This window comes from Colius striatus, chromosome 10, assembly GCF_028858725.1.
Source record: "Colius striatus isolate bColStr4 chromosome 10, bColStr4.1.hap1, whole genome shotgun sequence".
Classification (NCBI taxonomy): domain Eukaryota; kingdom Metazoa; phylum Chordata; class Aves; order Coliiformes; family Coliidae; genus Colius; species Colius striatus.
In genome coordinates this window covers 7342376-7363102 of record NC_084768.1, presented here as the reverse complement: position 1 = coordinate 7363102, position 20727 = coordinate 7342376, and the positions used below count along the sequence as shown (strand labels likewise).

At 39.3% G+C, this 20727-nt stretch overlaps 1 protein-coding gene across 3 annotated transcripts in view; it reads left to right on the top strand.

Annotated features, from left to right (window-relative positions):
* Window positions 1-20727, top strand: part of BCAR3 (BCAR3 adaptor protein, NSP family member) — a 51814-nt gene that overhangs the window by 13145 nt on the left and 17942 nt on the right. For all 3 annotated transcript variants that reach the window (XM_062004054.1, XM_062004055.1, XM_062004056.1), the window contains exon 3: window positions 6458-6497. In XM_062004054.1, coding sequence (XP_061860038.1) covers window positions 6458-6497 — 40 coding nt within the window. The remainder of the gene's footprint in view (window positions 1-6457; window positions 6498-20727) is intronic.

Sequence of the window (20727 nt, the reverse complement as noted above, 5' to 3'; positions counted from 1 at the left end):
CTGTTCTGTAGCTGAAAAAGCATAGAGCCAGTGGATTTTTCATGTCTGTTCTAGTAATAATTTGACACTTTGGCATTTAAAGAGTTTCAACTACTACTGCAGAAACCCGTTCACTTAGCATAGAAACATACAGATACATGAAATTAAAATCAAGTATCCCCAACATTTGATAACCAGCTCCAGTGTAGGAACAGTACTTCTGTGCCCACTTTTTGCCACATATATGTGCTTAGGTTGCATTTTCTCAGGTTTATGTTCTGACCTTGTTGCCATTCACCAGTGAAATCTTGTCAAAATCTATTTTGATGATGGGAGGTGAGGAAGGGAGATGAGTGATCAATTTTAATACAGGATTAGAAACATGTTAATTAGCAGGAAAACAATGAAATTAAGTAGAATATTCCCCATGTAGGTAAGTCACATAAGGGAATATAGTCCTAATGCCCACTTCCAACATTCAACGTGATTGAATCAACAGCATTTGATGCTATGTGCTTCTTAAATTGGAGTAAGGGAATAGATAGGGAGGACAGTTCTTTCTCCCACCATCATCCTGTTCAGTACTAAAGCAAAGGATTAACTTTCTATGCTTTATTCCAATTATACATGCTGCTGATGATAGCCATGCTTTATCAATAAGCAGTACCTAGATTTACATGAACTTCAAATGAATTGATGGAGTTCTACTATGGTTCTACTGAGCATTTGTCAGTCTTTTGAGAATGTGGCTACTCATTTTGCAAGGTTGAATTATCTTTGAACACTTAAGAATTTGCAGAGCCGGATTCTGAGTAACTACAAAAACTAAAGCGCTCTCTGTAAAGTGTTACCTCCTGAGGGTATAAGTCAACAGATGACAGTGTACATATAAAGAAGTTGGTAAAACAGTGACTGTTTTGGATAAGCCATAGTCTTGCTGCCCAACCACTATTTCCACAACATTTTAACAGTCTTGTGAATAAAAGTTGAAGAACAGTGTTTTAGATGTGGGACTCTTATATGTTAAGGAAAATCAAAAGAGTAGGAGTGCCTAATGTGAGCTTTTGAACCAGTTGTAGAAACCAGTACTGTATGTGGTGCAGAAGTAGAAATTTATTTGGAAGAGGTAGAAAAAATGGGGTAAAATGCAACAATTTGGCAGGATGTGAAAGAAAGTGGTAGAAGTAAATGATTGTAACACTATCTCTGCCAGGGCATTCTGAACAAGTATGAATGAGTTGAGATTTCATTTCATTCAGAGAGAAATTCATTTATTTCATTCAGTTGAGATTGTATTTCATTCACACTATATCTTTGCTTGAGTTTTCATTACCAATGAGTCCCTACTGTTGTGTTAACTGCAGGTCTTTAGTCATAGCAGTTAGCCATTGCAGTTTGTCCTTGTTTCCACTGGTATTTGAATGAGTCACGTCCATGAGTTCTGCAGCTGTAGTCAGAAGGGTGGAATGGCCTTAGGAATGTAGTAGGAGTGTGCATGTGAAGCAGAAGCTGCTGGAGGATAAAATCACAGGATCTTTTACTCTAGTTTACAGTACAAATAACATCACTCTGCAGTGCATATGCTTAATCACCGTAGGTCTGTCATGCTCAAACTTGCACAGAACTCCATAGATGGACAGATTTCAAAGACACAAATTGAAGAATACATTTTTGTGCCATCTGGGCTCTATAAAGCAGTTCTGTTTAGCAGCCATGCAAACCAAAGCTTGGTATGCTTTCCGTTTCTCAGACTCCCTTTGAGCCTGTATTGTCCTTGCTCTGATTTGGTGTTGGCATTATTGTTCTTCTCAGGATCGCTTTCAGTGTAGTAGAAAAGAAAATGCGTTTGAAAATGTCCCTAAGCAAGATCACTTCAAAATAAAGAAATATACTTTCATACATCAAGTACTGGGAATGTGTCCTAATGTTTTTCTCACAAGTTTATGTGTGGAGTAGCACAAAGCTGCTTCAGAACCATTCATCAGTTTCAGTCTCTGTAAGACATTCTGTACGATTGTTGAATGACAATTAGGATTTGGATATCTCTGATAAGACTGTTGTGCCCATGCTTAAATTTTGTTAGCTATCACAGCTAATTTGTAGTTGTGCTTGATATGTCTGTGAGGATACCAGAGGTCTGGAGATAGTAGATGCTTAATGTGGCTTAATCTGTCAAGGTCCGTATGTTGTAGGATTCTTTTCAGCAGCAATGACAGAAGGTAACGTACAATTGTTAGTAGAAAGGTGGACATTTTCATAGAATCCACAAAGATTACATGATACCTGCTTGAAGATTCTTCATTGAAGCAGTGGTATAGCCAATTAGTGGAGAAACCTCATAGCCTGACAAACATCTTTCAGAGCTACTGAGGTTGTGTGTGTAGTCCTGTACCCACTGAGCTGAATCATTTGTGTTGCAGTTAAACTCTAGGGTTTAGTTTTTCAATTATCATGTTAACTATAATTTTATCAGATATTTTGAAGAGTGACTAGTTACTTGGACTTCAGTGTTTTCTTTACTAGATTTTCATGTTTGTTTGCTCACTGTCTTCAAATCAATGCAGTATTTGAAGTTGGCCGTATTTATCAGATTCAATTCAGGATTCAAGTTGCTTATAGAGATTTCTTTCTTCCTTTTAGCTGATGACTGCTGATGTTGACAACTCAAATGCTTTCTTTTCTTTTTTTCTTCCCACATATTTGGCTGTCATTAGAGGTGTTGGAAAGTGGAAAGATAGCATCCAATAATGTCTGAATTCCATTTCCTTTTCCAGTCTCAGTCAGCTTCAGCTGTATCTTGCATCTACATTTAATGATAATCCCTGTTTTCTGAGATGTTGGTTCTCACAGTGTGTAAAACTATCTGTACTTACTCATAGGCTGTCACTTCCAGCCAGTAGGACAAGGTCTTTGTTGCAACAGTTTTTGTTTTGGGGGAAGAAGATGGAATCAAAGGAGTGTCTCTACATTTTGTGTTGATGTTGTCTTCATCTTTTTGTAGGGTTACAGGAGCTCTATGCCTGATTTTCAAGCTCTGTATTTTCTTGGCAATATCAATAAGAAACCCATATGTGCAAAAAGCCCTGTAACTCTAATAAGAATCTTGTAGCTAGACTGAAGAGAAATTGAGCTTGTTTCCAAGGACTAGTAGGAATAGATTAAAGGGTTATGTATCTGCAAGATCAGCCAGCAAAGAGAAAGGTGTTGTCACATGTCAGTAGGGATGCTCTAGAATGGATGTGTTTCTGGCTAGGATGGCCCTAGGATGGTGAAGGTTAAGACTATGATGACTGCTTTCTTTCAGTGATGAATTATTACTGGAGGAATGTTTACACTACTACATGTGGAGGAGGGTCAACAGAGGACTAAAATATTAATGAGAATGGCATAATTACATTAGTCAAGTCAGACGCATTCTTTTTAATATGAACAGGAAAAAAAATGCCAGAAAGGGATTTGGTTTTGTCATGAAATGAAGTGATAGTCTGGTTGCTCTGTGAGCACCTGAAATGGTTGTGGAAGTGTATTTGCATCCCTTCCTTAAGTTCTTTTCTGTGACAGATGAGCATGAAGTCAATACCGTGCATCATACTGCAACCCTTACCCAACATCTAATACCTTGAGGTGTTCTGAAAACTTCTGTCTTCCAGGTGACATCTTTCTGCATTAAATGTGCATTTTATCTGAACAGGTGTAGGGCTTATCTGATTATTAGAAAGCCAAAATATGTAATAAAACCCAGCCTATGAATCCATGATTTATGTAGTAACGGTTGACGTATGTGCAGAGTCTAGTACATACATGCGGTCAGTGTAAAGCAAGTGAATACACTGTAAAGTCAGGCTTATTACAAAGATAAATGTTATAATCTGATGAAAGATTAAGAATTTAGTTGAAGGACTGTTTCAGTAATATTGAATTGAGAGAAAGCAGAGCCTGCTGGTACCTTGCATCTGATCTGGTAGTTATCGGAAGGTATCATTCTTTTGTGCAGATCACGTAGTACAAGAAGCGACAATGTGGGTTCACCATGTTTGTTAAGATTCCCTGAGCAGAAAAATGGAAAGCAAAATAAATCTTTCTTTAGGTTTCTAACTTTATGGGTTTCCTTCACTGGGAGCATGTGGTATAAAGGAGCTATTTGGTTAGTTCCTAGTTATTTGGGCTAGCTGCTTAATCTGTGTTCCATCATGTGATATGGCAGTGATATGGTGGAAGCAAATGACCAGAAAATGCCGTAGTTAATCTTTATTATTTAGTTTCATCAGTGGAATTTATCATTCCTTGAAAATAACTTCAAAAAGTTTGCACTAAGATCATTTAAACAGCAAGGGAAGATGGGGAGAGGAGGGTAGATCTGGTAGGGGAAAGGTATCTGAGGATTAAGGCTGCAGTGTAAATATCTTCATGTATAACCCATGCTTGTGAATCGCAGAGTTTCCAACATATTTTGCGGAACAGCCTAACATTGAGTATTGCAGTACTTATGAAGAGATTTGTTACACCATCCACTTCCTAAAGCCAACATTTTCCAAGCAGTTTTGTTATGTGGATGGTGAAAGTGTAGGTCACTTTTTGCCCCTTCAGGTTTTTTGTACGTTATCTAACAGTAAGCAGACTGTTTTGTCTTAAAGCTTTTTCTACCTCCTTCATTTTGCTTTAGCAAGTGGAGCCCATAGGAAGGCATCTGCAGGAGTAGAGTTTGTAAATAACAAGACATGCTTACTGCCAAAGTAAGCAAATAAGCTACTTGTTAAGCCTTATTGCTCAGGTTTGTTCTTTTGGCATGTGTTGCATATGCAGTGCTGGTAGACCCTTTGTCCTGAAAGATTCTACAGACAAGTGAAGAACTAAAATGGCAAGTTTTTCAGAAGTGTTTGGTACTAGCACAGCTTCATTCAGACCATTTGTATGTGAGAATAGTTCAGCGGTGACCACTGAACTGATTAACAATAGGGGTTTGTTTTTCCCCTGTCACATTGCAAAGTATTGAGAAGGGAAACTTTTTCTTTTGAGAAACTTCCTTTTTCCTCAGTGCTTCACCCCACTTTCTCTGGTGTGCTTGTACATATTTTGTCTGCATACAGTTACCAAGTTGCCTCTTCTTTATATGTTGGCTAGGAAAATGGTCCAAATTCTATTCCCATTGAATTTTGCAGAATTTTTGTTGTTGTTTTTTTATAAACTAAGCTAGGAATGGAACTTGATAAATATTGGGATAATATGATACAATAACCCATGATGCAGCCTGAACAGCTCAGCATCATCTTTAATGGGCAGGGCTAAGAAATGGGAGGCCTTTGTATAGGTATTCTGAATTAAAACTTCTTGGGGAACCAGACTGAAAACTGAGTATAAAATAATAACTTAGTTTCAGGTGACATAGAATTACATTCCAAATAACACGGGGAGACTATATTCTCTTTCAGTTGATTCCAGTGTAACCCAGTTTCTGCACATCTGAAACTGCTTATTCGATTTCCAGTGTTACATCACTATACCAACTGCCACCAAACAGTTTCTAAGTTTATGGGGCCTATGACGTCTGGCTGGCAAACTTGATTGCTTATAACAAGCTCCTGATCCCTGTGTAAATTTGCAAGGTTTTCTCTGTACTTGTTACATGTTTGTATTTAAGGTAGCACGGTGTATGTTTTCCCAGGTTCTGTAGAAAGCGTCCATTCATGCACTGCAAGCTCTGTTAACCTGCTACATCTCAAATACAAACACATACACAAAAACCTTTTGAAATGTGTGTTTGTTTTTATTTCTATTCCATGAAAGAGTTGTAATTGATCACAAGGCTCTTCACTTAGGCTTCTGCACCATTTGTGATCTGTATGTCCAGAAAACTTTTGAGGCTATCTTGTCTTTTTAAGACTTGATTATCTGGCTTTCAAATAGTTTTAATGTTGAGATGATTTTGAGATCTCTTTAAAAGAATGCAAGAACCATATCTATTTTTCCAAATGGAAAATAAAGCCTTCTACTATTGCAAATCTTTTGCTTTGTTTATGTTAAAAGTGAATGTTTTCCTTTCAGTTTCCTTTCTTGTGTTAACAATGACCTCTCGATGCTACCAGTAGCAGTAGCTTAGATGGGAGAATGTACAAGCAAAGAAATAAGAACAGAATCCATTAGGAGAGCTGCCTTTTATTTCAGATATTTTAGCTGATATTTTTGGCCATCTGTTGAAATTTCAAGATTGTTTTTGTGTTGCTTAAAACTCTACAATTAACTTTGTTTCCCAAATTAATTACTAGTGGCACCACTACCTGACCTAGAAGAAATCAATGCTAAACATTAGCTAGCATAGGCCATCTAGCTATATCAGAGTTTTCAATGAGGATTTTAACATGACCTGGTAGCCTATTGCTTGTATGAATGCATCTCTTCAGTACAAGATTATATCTGAACTCACTATTTTTGTTTGGTTTTGTGTCCTTTTGTCCTCCTTCCTTGCCCCGTTTTCTTACAGAGATCAGAATAGTCCGGACTCTGCTTTGGAATATGTTAAGGTAAGGTAACATTTCTTACCCTCAAAATATTATATTCAGTATATAACCAGCACTGCCATAGCATTACCAGTTGTTTGTAGTTAAATGATGCTTCTGTCTTATCTTTTGCTATTGAAAAAAACCCCAATTATATGTTAGACTATTTTCTGCATGCTTTGGTGAAATATTTGGGTGTTGTGCTTTGGGATTAGGTTGCATTTTTATATTGGGGCTCTTTTCAGAGATATAATGACTACCTATGATCTTGCCTTTGTTAGCAGATTAAAGGAATCCATATTTCTTGCTTATGCATTTCTGGGGAAGTAAAGGAACACGTGTGAAAAGATAATAAATATGTTCGATTTAGGTTTATTGGTTTAGCAGTATATTTACATATATTGCAGTTAAATTCGCTTCTGGCCCAAAAAGTAACTGGAATCCTGGCAAAAATGTATGTTCTGTTTTCCTTTTGTACAAGACTAGTGCTGATTTAGGCACATCCAGGAACAAAGAACCATGAGCAGCCATAAATACCAAAGGCCTTTGGAACCCCTAAGGACAGGGAGAGTCCACTCACCACTTACAGTCTCTGGCAAAACAGACAAGGACTACTCAACTTGGGGGAGTAAACAAAAACGAATGTAAATCACTACCAAGGAAAACATAACAAACAGAAAACAACACAGTGGTACAATGCTGAGGAGCACAACCAGCCCTTTAAGACCATCTTTCCTCCACCCCTCCCCTCATCCCAGGTTCAGGCACCTGATCCCAGTGTCTTTCCCTCCTCCCCCATGAGTGGCTCAGGAGGGCAGGGACTGTTTCAGTCAGTCCTTTCCTGATGGCTCCTGCCATTTGTCTCTCCTCAAGGCAGATTGACTCCTTGTCGGTCCCTCACAGACCAGGCAGCCTTGCACTGCAGCCTTCTCCCCCTCTTACCAACCTAAAAGCAGCTCCACGAAAACCAAAGAGAAAAGTAAACAGAAATATGTGGGTATTTTTAAAGAGTAAATCAAACAGACTCTGAAGCATTCATAAATTTTGTTTAAAAATCAGTCCTGGGGTGGTGCTGTAGAAGTTTTGCAAGAGGAATGTGATTCTGTACTCTGAATCTCTTGCAGTGCTGTAATTTCCCCTGAATTACTACCTTCTAACCTGTTTCATTTAAGTGAATATTACTGCTCAGAACCTTGAAAGAATCTGTCTTCTATGCCATGTCTCTCAAGAGTGGGCTACTTTAATTATTGGTCTTTGTGGCCTGTCTTTTAGAAGACTATAATCTTCTGAAAAGTGTCTGATAAACAAAGGTTATCCATGAACATAGCATTTTCCTGTATGTGTTCATGTGGACAGTCTGACTTTCCCAGACACCTGAATTTCTGTTTCAGATTAGAGTTTGAGTGAGGAAGAGACAGAAGAACCAGGCAACTGAGTTCTGCAGCTAGAATTCCTTGTGTAGGTGTTCATAGTTGAGGGAAATGGAGAAGTGTCCACGTTAGGGTTCAGATTGGAGAATGTAATGCAGTGTTGAGAGGGGACTGCCAAAGGCAAGTGCTGAGAATTTATTTGTTTGAAAGTCTGGATAGTTCCTCTGCTGGGTTTTCTGCCTAGATTTGGAATGGAGATAGGAATTAGGGTTTGGAAGCAGGGAAAGGGAAGAGCAGAGCGTGAAGGTCCATGGGAAAAGGGCTGCCAAAGGACTCTGAAGTCTGTCGCCAGAATTCTGCTCTGAACACTTAGTGCAGTATTGTAAGGCCCCTGGCCTCAATCCCAGCCTGGAGTATGGTAAAGTTGCAGAGGTGGAGAAGGCCAAGAGACTTCTGAAGAGTACTGTAGAAGAGGGGATGCCAAAGGCAACAAAGTAGTGGATGTGTTAACGGCCTTATTTAATTCGCTGTGTATCTTACCCTATGCTGTACAGAGTACTTTGTTACAGTTTTAATAATCAGGCCAAGTAGAAGGCAGAGATTTTGTGTGCCAGTGCATCAATATGTGTCTCTTGTTGCAGCAGGTTCTATGTGATAAATGTGGTTTCTGATCTTTCCAACTTGTCTAGTAGAAGCTTGTCTTGGACTCTTGTCAATAGCATTGGTGCTAATAAGCTTACTAAAACTTTGATGTTGAGGAGGAAAGCCTGGGGAAAAGAGACTCATGAAAGAGAATACAAAGGTTACCACTCCCTCCTTTTCTCCTTTATTTTTCACTTTTTCCTGTCTATATCCCTACCTTTATTGAACTGTGAGTTTGGTCCCCAGTTCGATGATAACAGGAATTCGAGATGAGGAATCTTAAACGACAACTTGGAAAAAGGTGCAGCAATTGCTTTCTAATAAATGCAGCCCCCTCCCCTAACACTTTTTTGGCTGTAAAAGTCCAGATTACTATAAAAACTGATTCCAGAAATGAATTCTTACACACACACACAAAAAAAATCATTAGTGCCAAATAAGGAGACTTTTCATCAGTAATTTCCTATCAGTTTTCTATGACTGTAAAAGATGTGCCTGAATTCATAACAGGATCTTGGGACCCTCTTTGGCATAAGTTTCAGCAAGTATGTGTTCATTGTCTTCTGTAACTTACCTTACAGTAGCTAGTATATTAATGTAAATTTTCCAGCTCTTTGAATCAATTATGATGACACTGTTAGGTCAGGTACGAGCTGCAGAACACTCACCTACTGAAGTTACAAAGCTGAAAGAACGTATTTTTGTAGCATCTCACTATGCTTGTACCAACATGGCCACTTGCACAAGCCTATCTGACATGCAATGCATGCATATTTAGTTTGAGCAAGCAGGGTCCATGCCAATTGGGTAGGCTTTCAAAGATGCTGCTTAAGTGATGAAAAAAATGCATTTAAATGAAGAAGGAATAGGAAGAGAAGAGGGAGAAAACAGCAAGAGCACTTGTGGGGAATCCTATTTTGCTGATTCAGGATACCAAAGTTCTGAGAGATGGATTCATATTTCTGGTACTCAGGAAAATATAGTTAGTGTTGTCTCTAGGTAGAGAAGTGTTAAATCACTGGATGAAAACACATATAAACACTAGTATTAAGCATGTGTGATGTATCAAGCATGCATCAAAATTAACACTAGAACAAGCTAATTGTACACAAAGTTTTGATACTGACTGATTCTTGTTTCTCTCATCTTGCTGTTCAGACTGTAGAGGAACAAGAGACTCTGGATTAATTTGCCCTGTAAAAAAAATGGCATATGTTCAAAGTAGGACATGGCAAAAATGTAAGGTATATTAGGGTAATCTGGCTGCTGGTGATTCTACAGACGTTACAGTTCCAAGCAGTGCACTTAGTCAGGACCCTGAGGGCATTAATTGGCTTCAAGTGTCCTCACTGGCCTCTCTTGGCAAGTCCGCTCACACCCACAGAGTAAGTACTCAGGGCTTGCCTGAGCTGTGCCTTAGGTGAGTCTGCCCCTTGCTCTCTTCCTGACGTGCTGTGTGAGAAGCCCCAGATGGATCTTGAGCCTGGCTTGATACCCTGTCTTGCCTGAGGCTCAGTGAACTGTGGTCCCACTGGTGTCATCACCCAGCTCAGCCTGCTTGCATCTTTGGTGCTGTGGGACTGCACGTTGGTGAATGTCTTAGCCACCCTGTGCTCCTGGGTCACCTTTCATAGAATCATAGAATGGCAGGGTTGGAAGGGAGCTTTAGAGATCATCTAGTCCACTCCCCCTGCCGAAGTCCAACCCCCCTCAAGACAGCAGCTAGTTTTAAACTAGCTAGATCTCAAAAGTAATTTAAAAGAGAGTCTGGGCACAGCAGTAATCCTGCAGCTTCACTGTTGCAAGTTGCCACTGTTTCTGTAGTGATGCAGGCATGCTACTGGAATTCCTTGTGCATCCCATAAGAAGGACAAGTAATACATTGTTCAGAATGTGCCCCTGCTGGGGAGTGATAAATATGGACACAGAGTGTGGAGAATTCGTTCATGTCTGAGGGACAGTAATATGAGGATTTTTTTATGTGCTCTGTTTCCCAGAGAAAAGAATACCATAGTGTTTGCTGAAGCAGCAGTGATGGCAAGCCAGTGTTGCTGCGTAGGGCAGAGAGACTTATGGGAAACTTAGAAGTCAATTTGTCAATTTGCTTTTTGTACAAACCTTTCCTTGCTAGAAGCTGGTGACTAAAATATATATCTAAAAATTAAATATGTAAATGATTCATTGTATTTAGAGATACTCTGGACAGAGGAAAAGCAAAATAAATTGGTTTTCCTCCTATTCTGTTCCGGATACAAGGCAGAAAGCACTGAGTGGAAAATTAATCCTCTGAAGGCACGTTTTAGAGAATGCTTTCTATAGATGCATAGTTTCTATAGTTTCTAATACTTGAATCTAAATTACAGCTCACAAGTGTCAGTTTCCTGCATCTTGAATATTGATGTATTAGTCTATTCAGTGTATAAAGACAACTAATTATGCAAAAGAAAATCCTGAGGAAAAAAGGTACTGATTTTCTGGAGTCTGAGTATTGAAGTGTCTGCATGGCTTCAACCCTTCTTTTTGTCTCTGCAGTGTTGCTGAAACCATGGCCACGGTTAAATGGCTCTTTCAAAAAACCCTTTTATGGTAGAAATGAAAACAGGCCAGACTGCTTTGAGTCAGGCTGCTAACCAAGTCATGAAAGAGATTTACGGACACAATAGCACGTTGTACATTCTGTGAGATCTTTACAAGTTTCATGAACCAAATAATAGATCCATTGGTAGTCTCGGCAGGTTCTTCCCACATCCCAAGTCTGCAATCCACAGAACAGACCCCTGCAGGGCAGAAAGGATCAAGTGCTTGCAGATTTGAGTGTGTCAGACAACTTCTTTTGAGGAGTTTTGATCAAATTCATGTGAACTAAAGGTAGCTTTCTGTCCTGTCCCTGTAAATACTTAATGGTCTTTTAAAAAAAGGTCTGTGCTGTAATCACTAAGGCTGTATCAGGGTGGAAAGAAAGAACAACAGATGGAAATCTTTTGGGTGTTTCCCAGATAGTGCCAATAGTGGAAAATAGCGCTAATAATTAGAGAAATACTTACCAGCAATGGGGTGATGGGTGTTACTGTGGTCTGATGATTTGGAGTTGTGTTTTAATCTATTAGAGGAAGAATCCCAAAATCTGTGAGTGACTGTATGCTCAGCACGGTCATGAGGCAAGTTTATATTTAGATTCAGACCTGAAAAAAATGTCACTGGTCTAAAGAAGTTACAGCTTCAGAGAAACATTATTCCCTTGTGAAGTTCTACCGAGAGATTCTTGTTTGTCTCAGCCCCAGAGTGTTGATTTGTTCTCTATTTTTACTTCTTTTGCCGTAGAAATTATTGTCGTTTATGGCAACTGCTGTGAGCATGATGGCAAATAGAATTTTGACATTCCAATGTGCTGGTTGTTGTCTGTAACTTTGCAAGATAGGACAGTATTTTGTGAGTGTAAGTCACCTTCAGGGAACTTTGATCAGGTGATAAGCTGTTCTGATGCAGAGTTAATTGCACAAGTTCATAATATAGTGGATGCCAATCAAACATATGTGTGGGTGTTGGATTCTCTTCATTCTAATGCCTGTGCCAAGAAAATAATATGGTAAGAATACTGTCAAAAGTGAACTTTCTGTGTGTGTGTGTGTGTGTGTGTGTGTGTATCTGGATAAGATTAGAAAAAAATCTGTGTCAGCATGACAAGTGGTCAGTCTAGTTGTCATCATTCTTCTGATGACATTGAAGTTTCATTGCAAGGGGAGGGTTTTTTAGACATGGAAATATGTATTAGAGAAATTCTTACCCCACTGGAAAAGTTGCCAACTGCAGTGTTCATGAGCTGCTGCGTATCACTCTCCTGTGGAGACTTGCCTGTTGAGGTGCAAGCTGTGACTTGTGAGCAGAAAGTTTGTTTGGTTTCTACGTTGTCTGACAGCATTATATGTGAGGTATCTGAGCTCAGAGGACTGCCTGACAGTGTGGCACCAAATGACCAGGAAGTTCTTTCTGAATCTCTAGCTCTATTTTCTTGGATTTTATTTTTTTCTTCCTTTTTGTGACTACAGCAAGGGCAAGAGCATCACAGAAGGTGGAATTGTCAGATGGAATGTATTTTATTTAGGGGGGAAAAAAGGAGTGTGCCCATACAGCTGACTTGGATTTTACACGTGTCTCTTTTGCCATTACATATTTGTTGTATGACTCAAAGATCATTATTGTTGTCAAGTCATGCTTATCTTTTTTCCCATGTTTCTCAACTTGGTAGGAGCTGAAGCCTCACAAATATCACTCCACATCAGTTGCATCCACATCTTTGTTTACAAGCTGTATAATTCAGAAATACAAGATCCTGTTAGAGTCATTAAAATATTAAATACATAAGTTTATCAGTCCCTCAGTGACAACTTTTAGGTTTGATGCTTGATGAGTAGTTGCTAGTAATACACTGCCATCTGCTGGAAAAACAACACTGTAAGGGTAATTTTATCTTTAAATTCAGGTCATGGCTATTAAAATAATATTTTGGATAATAATGTCCTTGTAACTTTTGTAGTAACAAAAAGTCTGTGGCCTGACTGTTGCAAGTTGATTGCTTTTTTCCGCAGAGAAACAAAACGGTGTGGGTGAAGTTTCTACTCACCCTTCCCCCAGCCATTATGGTTGGATACGTTTTACATATGTAACATACATAAGTTATAGAAGTAGGTCCTAGGGGTGTTGCTGAGATAGTCAGAGAGGGGTATATGTGTATCATAGAATCATAGAATGGTAGGCTTGGAAGGGACCTTTAGAGATCATCTAGTCCAAACCCCCTGCAGAAGCAGGTTCACCTAGATCAGGTCGCATAGGAACATGTCCAGGTGGGTCTTAAAGACCTCCATGAAAGGAGCCTCCACAAGCCCTTTGGGCAGCCTGTGCCAGGGCTTCCTCACCTCACACTGAAAGAGCTCTTTCTTATGTTTAAATGGAACTTTTTGTGTTCCAGATTCATCCCATTATCCCTTGTCCTGTTGCTAGATACAATAGAAAAAAAGGGATGTCCCAACCTCCTGACACACACCATTCAGATATTTATAAATGTTAATAAGATCACCACTCAGTGTCCTCCAGACTAAACAGCCCCAGTTCCTGCAGCCTTTCCTCATAAAGAAAGATGTTCCAGTCCCCTGATCATCTTGGTGGCCCTGTGCTGGACTCTCTCCAGCACTTCCCTGTCCCTCTTGAGCTGGGGAGCCCAGAACTGGACACGGGACTCCAGATGAGGCCTCACCAGGGCAGAGGGGGAGCAGAACCTTCCTTGACCTGCTGGCCACACTCTTCTTGATGCATCCCAGGATGCCATTGGCCTTCTTGGCCACGAGGGCACGTTGCTGGCTCATGGTCAGTTTATTATCAATCAGGACTCCCAGGTGTCTCTCTGCAGAGCTGTTCTCCAGCAGTTCGACCCCCAGCCTGTACTGGTGCATGGGGTTGTTCCTTCCCAGATGCAGGACTCTGCACTTGTTGAACCTCATGAGGTTCCTCTCTGTCCAACTCTCAAGCCGGTCGAGATCCCGCTGAACGGCAGCACAGCCTCTGGGGAATCAGCCAGTGCTCCCAGTTTGGTGTTATCAGCAAACTTGATGTGTATACACACAGAGACACACACACATATATGTATGTGGATATGTGTGTGTATGTGTGTATATATATAATTTTAATGTATGTTTTCTAACTGTATATGCCACACAGAATGTTACTCCCTTTCATGAGAGATATTGAAACTGTTAATAACAGCAAAGATCAGATGACAGTATACCAACTTTGGTGTTGATCTTTTCTTAACTGTTGCTGAGCTAGATCTCTGGTGTGGAATATTTACTTTTCTATTCATTTTGGACTTCCAGCATTGTTCCAGAGGAGCTGTGCCTTAACATTGATAGTTATTGATGCTGTTGGATCCTTTTCATCGTTGAACTAATAACAAAAACTGACTGGGACATGAAAATAATTACATTTACCTTCTCCATAGCAATGCCTTACCGAAGTTGATTTTTTAAATGCAGACAAGCATGAGAGCCACCAGGGAGGGTGAGGAAGGAAGCTTGTGGAAGGCAGATTGTTTATAAGCCTTTTGGTTATTCTTACGGACAAAACCTCCATGGAGGTAAAGTTCCTAATCTCTTGAAGTTGTGGTTATAGATAATTAAAATAAGTCTGGTATATCGTGTGTGTGTGTATATCTTGCCTCTTTTTGGAGATGTACTGTTTAGCTACAGTTCAGCCTGTGGAGTGGGCAGCAAGAGCATTAATGTGTTTCAATTGTAGTGCTGTCTACTACTGTGTGCTGTCAAAAGAACAGGTTTGCCCGAGATTTTTGTATGTCAGACATTATTAGGAACTAAGCACCTACACAGATCAAGGAATATGACATTATGTTGGATATCTAGAGTACACAGAGATCACTTGCCTCCCATGCCCTCAAATGCTCCTGTTAGTAAAACGTTGAAAGGGAGATGCATGAGCTAAGGTTTGCTTGTTGCTTTTGCTTTATTGAAGTACATCCTGCAAAACTGGGAGGGAGACAGGGCTCCTCAAAGTCATACATGGTGGTAAAGACTTTTGAAAAACTGAGTTCTGACAGAGCCCAAATGACATGTGAGTTTTATTTTCAGTGGTGCATATTGAAAAATGTATCCTTATGTAACAAGGATGTATTGTGGGGTATTGAGAGGTTTTAGATAAATAGCTGATTTTGAAATGCCTCCACTCAGCCTGGCAAAATAGCCAAATTTTTAAGTCTTTGAATGATATTTGGAATTGTTACAAATCTCAGAGAAAACTTTTACTTTGACAGAACTGGGGAGGCTTTCCAACAAGAAATCTTTAGTTAGCAATTGTAGTAACGGCTTCTTTTTATATGCAAGAGAGATCTTGTATGCTGTCCAGCAAAGCTAGACTAACGCTGGCTAAGTCATCAGGAAAGAGAAGAAAGTATGAGTCGTAAGTTGTGAACTAATTGTGAACAAAAGGCCATTTTATCTTTTATTTCCAAGCCAAGCAATACATTGAAGTAAAACCAGGTGAGACATGAGAAAATTACTTGTTTGTGCATGGGATGGCAGACAGTAGATGAACTCAAGAGTTTTTGGTAGGATCAATAAAACCTGCTTGTGGCTCCTTCACAGGAAGATGGCTAGCAGGAAAACCAGGACTGTTGCCACGTGACTTCAAAATGTTGTATGTTTCAATTATAGAAGGTCAGGTTTGTCAAAAATATTTGGATGTCTAAAAGTGCAAATTAGGACCTAGTAGGAAGCTCACAAGCAGGTTGGGTGCTTATTTCTTGTAGCTGCCAGTCTAGGTGTCTATGAGCCAGATTTTCAAAGAGTTTTATTCAGCATTGTAAACTAAACAGGTACAAATTGTTTTATCACTATTCCTGTACAACTGAGTCGTGTTTCTGACTTTTGCCTCATGGAACTGTGATAAAGGAAGAAATAGTGCTGACCTTTCCCGTACCGCACCTGTGCAATCCAAATAAAGTTGCCGCTGTATCTATTGATTCATGATCAGAAGCTGCACCAACTGTTGTTGTGTGCAGGAACTGAGGTCACAGAAGAGAACATGAAAGATAGTTGACACAGTAATGACAGGATATGAACTGGGTGGTGGGACTTTATGTGCCTGTAGATGAATAAGCAGGTAAAAGTAAGCAACACTTTCTGATAGTGGTGTTGTCCCTTTTCTTCCACTTTGAGTGTTCAGCCTCAAATAGTTGGGCACTACATGTATTTGGAGCCAGTCACAGTACTTGTAGAGGCAATGAGCCATGTCTGAAGAACTGAGACTAAATGGTAGTGGACATTGCAAAGGTGTTGTTTGTGTGGACAAATTATTTATCAGTAGTTTTCCCATTTCCTGACTTTTTACTACATTAAAAAGAACAAATAACTCGCTATAGAGAAAAACCTTCTGTTAAATGAAGAATGTTTCAATCTGAAGATTTAAATGCTTTGATTTCCTTTTTTTAGGTTTTTTCTTTTAAGCTTTATTCATATTGTACTTTATTAAAACCTCAGAGGTAGCATTTGATAGCCATAGACACTCACAACCAGTCAGGTTGTGCATATGCACTGTGTAATCACAAGGTGTCTGTATTCCATCATTAGTCTGGTGACAGTGAGCAGCATGCTCTAGATTAACCTCATGCTGGATCAAATCAGATTTATGTGGTTGACCTTTGTACAGTACACCATGCCTTCTTTCATTTATGGCTACCTCTCTGCTTGGATTGCTTACTGTCATTTAGTGGAGAGAAACTGAAGGCTTTACGTGCATTTCACTGAATATTGTTAGGCTGACTTAAATGCTTAAACAATTTGATGTGGTACTAAGTAACAATTGCAAGCCACCAATTCCCTCATCTAATTTAGTCTGAAACTGTTTTTCTGTGGTGATAGGAAATAGCAAATCATCATTCTGTGTGTGAACTATAAGCACTTCTATGAACATGGGTGGTATTTGGTTCACATTAGTTTCTTGTAGATCCACAGACTATTTTGATAATGTCAGACTGCTTGGGAGTTTTTGAGCGTTAATATTTTCATGGAGTTTGGTTGCCTTACTTGAGCTACTTACAATTTTGAAGCAAAACAGTTCAGTATTTTAGAGAGAGTTTAGGTGTGTCAGGGGAACAGCCCCAGTATAGAGTGCTGGGTAAGTGTAATTTAAACGAGACCATGAAAACACTCTAAGTAACTCCAGAGGCAGTAACACAGATAGGGTCAGCAGAGATACAGTTTCTCTTTCTGATGATTATTAGGAACTCAGTGCAGCATATACAACCAAGTGTCCTTTAACTCATGTGACCTTGAATTCCATGAATTTAGAAGTCCTTTCTTAATGAACTTGATCATCAAACCACTCTAGCCAGGCATCCTTAGAAGCAGATGAAGGAATTATCAGGTATTCTAAGATTCTTGGCAAGAATCTTTGAAAACAGAGAAGTGAAGCTGATGGTTGATCTGTTGATGCTGGAGAGGATTACAAATATATCGATAGATTGACTTAAAATTGTGTTTGGTGTTTGTAAGGTGCAAGAAACAGATGGGTTTTTTCTCATGTGCAGAGTCTGCACAGGAACCCAAAGTACCAGCAAAAAGTCAAAGGACAGGAGAGTGAAAATATGGTTAAACCATCCTTTCTTCTCTGAGTGAACATTTACAATTGTAAGTCTTCTTACACACAACGTGTAATTTGGAGCAACCTGAAGATGCTTTTTGATCGTGCTGCTTGAAAACAAGCATGTAATACCTGAGGGCATCAGTAAACATTTAATATATGTTCTCTCCTAATTATGGGATATATTTGTTGCTGATGAAAGAGAAAAGTAACTCTTCCCTTTAACCACTCCTTGGGACTAATATATCCCTAATTGGAGACCTGAAATATCAGTGAATTAGGTACCATCTGCTTTATAAGTGACTGATATCCTCAGAGTTTCTCTTTCAGTGTAAAAGGCTTTCTTTCACCCCTCAATCCAATGAGTTTTGTTTCCTTTCACCAAGGAACAGGACTGCAGTGAAGGTGAAGTCTTTAGTTCAGTTCTTTCTCTAGCAATGTGCACAATCCGATGGGACTATTACCAAGCTAAAGCTGTCCACTGATAGCTTCAAATACTAATGTATCAAATCAAGGTAACTTGATTGCACCACTAATACAGACTATGTTGACAGTGTTGGTTTCTTGCTGGTTTTTTCCAAGGACTGCTTGCCAGAGGCTTCCTAATTAAAAATAAACAGGTCTATCATTTTCCTTGGTTACCTAACCTCTCAGGATGTCATTCTTATTAGAGTATGAAGAGTGATAGTCATCCAGTTGTAATCTGTTGCTTTTCCTTTTTGGTTTTTCTTCTTTGTGTTTTATGATTATGATATTGATGAGGCAAATAGAGACATTGCCTGATTGAACTGGAGCAACTGATTAAGCCTTTATAGGCACAGGGAGACAAACAGGTGTTGTATCTCACCAAGAAGAGAAGTTTGCCTTGAGCTGGTGGCTGAAATACATCTCAGCCAGGGGATACCAAGATAGAGGAGCTAGGATTTCAGTGGTGAGTGAAACAGATCACATGAGGGTTCTGGTACTCTCTGGCATGCCAGCAGCCACTGAATTGGTAGTATCAGCTTCAGCTGTGGAAAGTGTCCCATACTGCTAAGTGAGTAGCCGGGATATAGAGACTTTATCTGCAGTGTTGGAGATCCACAAGCAGCAGAACTGAAGATGACGAAGGATCGTAATGTTTTTCAACTGCTGATTTCAACACTTTGCTGCTTGTATCATTTTAAATCTATGATCAGAGTCAAGGTAAGTGCCTTTTTTCAACAAGTATGCAGTGTGCTAGTAACTGTTTCAGGTTTTGTTCAGGAGTGTTTGTTTTTATATGATGGTTTGGTAGTGTGTTTCTGTCCTAAGTAATGTCTTTATTGTCTCAGAGAAGCCTAAACAACTTTCAATTTTATGAGCCTGAGGCTGATTGTCTTTGTTAGGCACCAAGTTAAAAATGCTCTGTTTTGGGACTTGCTGAAGGGAATTCTAGCAAGGTTGGATGCTTTCAGAAATTAACTGATGAGACCACTTGGTTCCCTATCTTCTTCAGTGGCTTACTGAAAACAGGCCCTTGTGATCAGGAGCTCAGTTATTTTAAACACTGAACTTATCTTTATATTTTAGAACTTCTAAAAGTTCTAAGTCATATAGAAATCATATTTAGAGTGGTTTGGATTGGAAGGAACCTTTAAAGATCATCCTCTAGTGCAGCCCTGTTGCTGTGGGCAGGGACATCTTTCACTTTATGCAAAACTCCACGTAAAAAAAAAAGCCCCTTTGTAAACATTTTGAGGCACAGGGAAGTGTCTCAGTGGCTTGGGAAATTATTTTTATGGAGTTACTATTGAGGATGTGTGAGCTACAACTAAATCTTTTCAAGTTTGTGCTTTAATTGTTCTTTGAGTAACGAAGTACCAGGTCTGTAAGTCACTGTGTAATGTGTAGAGATGTTTTTTCTGGAGCACTTAGAAAGAGGAAGGATGTGAAGATTGCTGTCTTGTGGCTTGTAGGCTTCAGTTTTGATGAGGGCACTTGGAAGCTAGGAATAGCTGTCACCCTTCCCTCTCCTTAGATGGTTTAGCCTTTTATCTGTCCGTTTCTGAAATTGAGGTGTGGGGCCCAGAGTTTTGGGCATGCTGAAAAGATGGCTCTAATTACACTGTCTTCTCTTTTTCACTGGGACAAATGTCAAAAGTTAATATCAGAATAGAGAGCTAAAGATGCTCTCCTGTTACTGCAATTAGTTTTCATTCAAATTTTAAGCATCAGGCTTAACTCTTCTGTTCTAAAACTTCAAAATGACATTGTGTTTTATTGTTGGTTGTCAGAACAGTTATAAAACCATTGTTCTTGACCAAGTATGCCTTTTGTTTAACTTGGCATGTGTTTCTAATACCTAAAATAAGTGTTGTTGTCATGGCAATTTTCCATTTAGTCTAATCTATATAGCCTCTAGAGAAACGGAAACATTAATAAGGTTTGCTGTGTGGAGGGTGAAAAATAAAGCCTTTTATGTAGAAGCAAATTACAGCTGGGCTCTTTCAAAAATAAGGTTCTATTTAAAGATATTTGCACCATCTAAAATAGATTTGAATGCATGTGTTCCAACATGCAGTTTTAGCATTAGTTGAATCAGATTAACTGCTATTTTGAGAAGCTCTGATAGTAGGAAACTGGGGTGTGTTTTCTGAAGAGAAAGTGGCTGTAGGTATAGAAACACCTGGTTGTCAAATCAAGGAAGGTCTGCACCTTGGGGCCAAACCATGTTCATTCTATGAAGTGGCAAAGGGCTTAGGACAGTATGAACAGCTGAGGCTAAGTCACCTTACTTAAGTTTGTGTAATTAGGTAAGAACATTTTTAATAGTAATTACATCTGTAATGAAGTTAAAAATTCATACATAGTCATGCTGAAATCCACAGCTGCCTCTTGAGAGAGTTGTATTTTTTTGCTGCACTGAGATAATTTAATTGTAATTATGTTATCCAGTAGAATTGAAGACTGGATGTGGCCAATCTCAGAGATGCCTTGTCTGTCCAGGAAAGCACAGGGAACAGTACAGCACTTGAGCACCCATGCTTTGCTGTACTCGGTGTGAAATTAGAATCTCAATAGCAGAGGTTTGGTTTCTTTTCCCATATGTTAACAGAAAATACAATGATCAGTGCAGA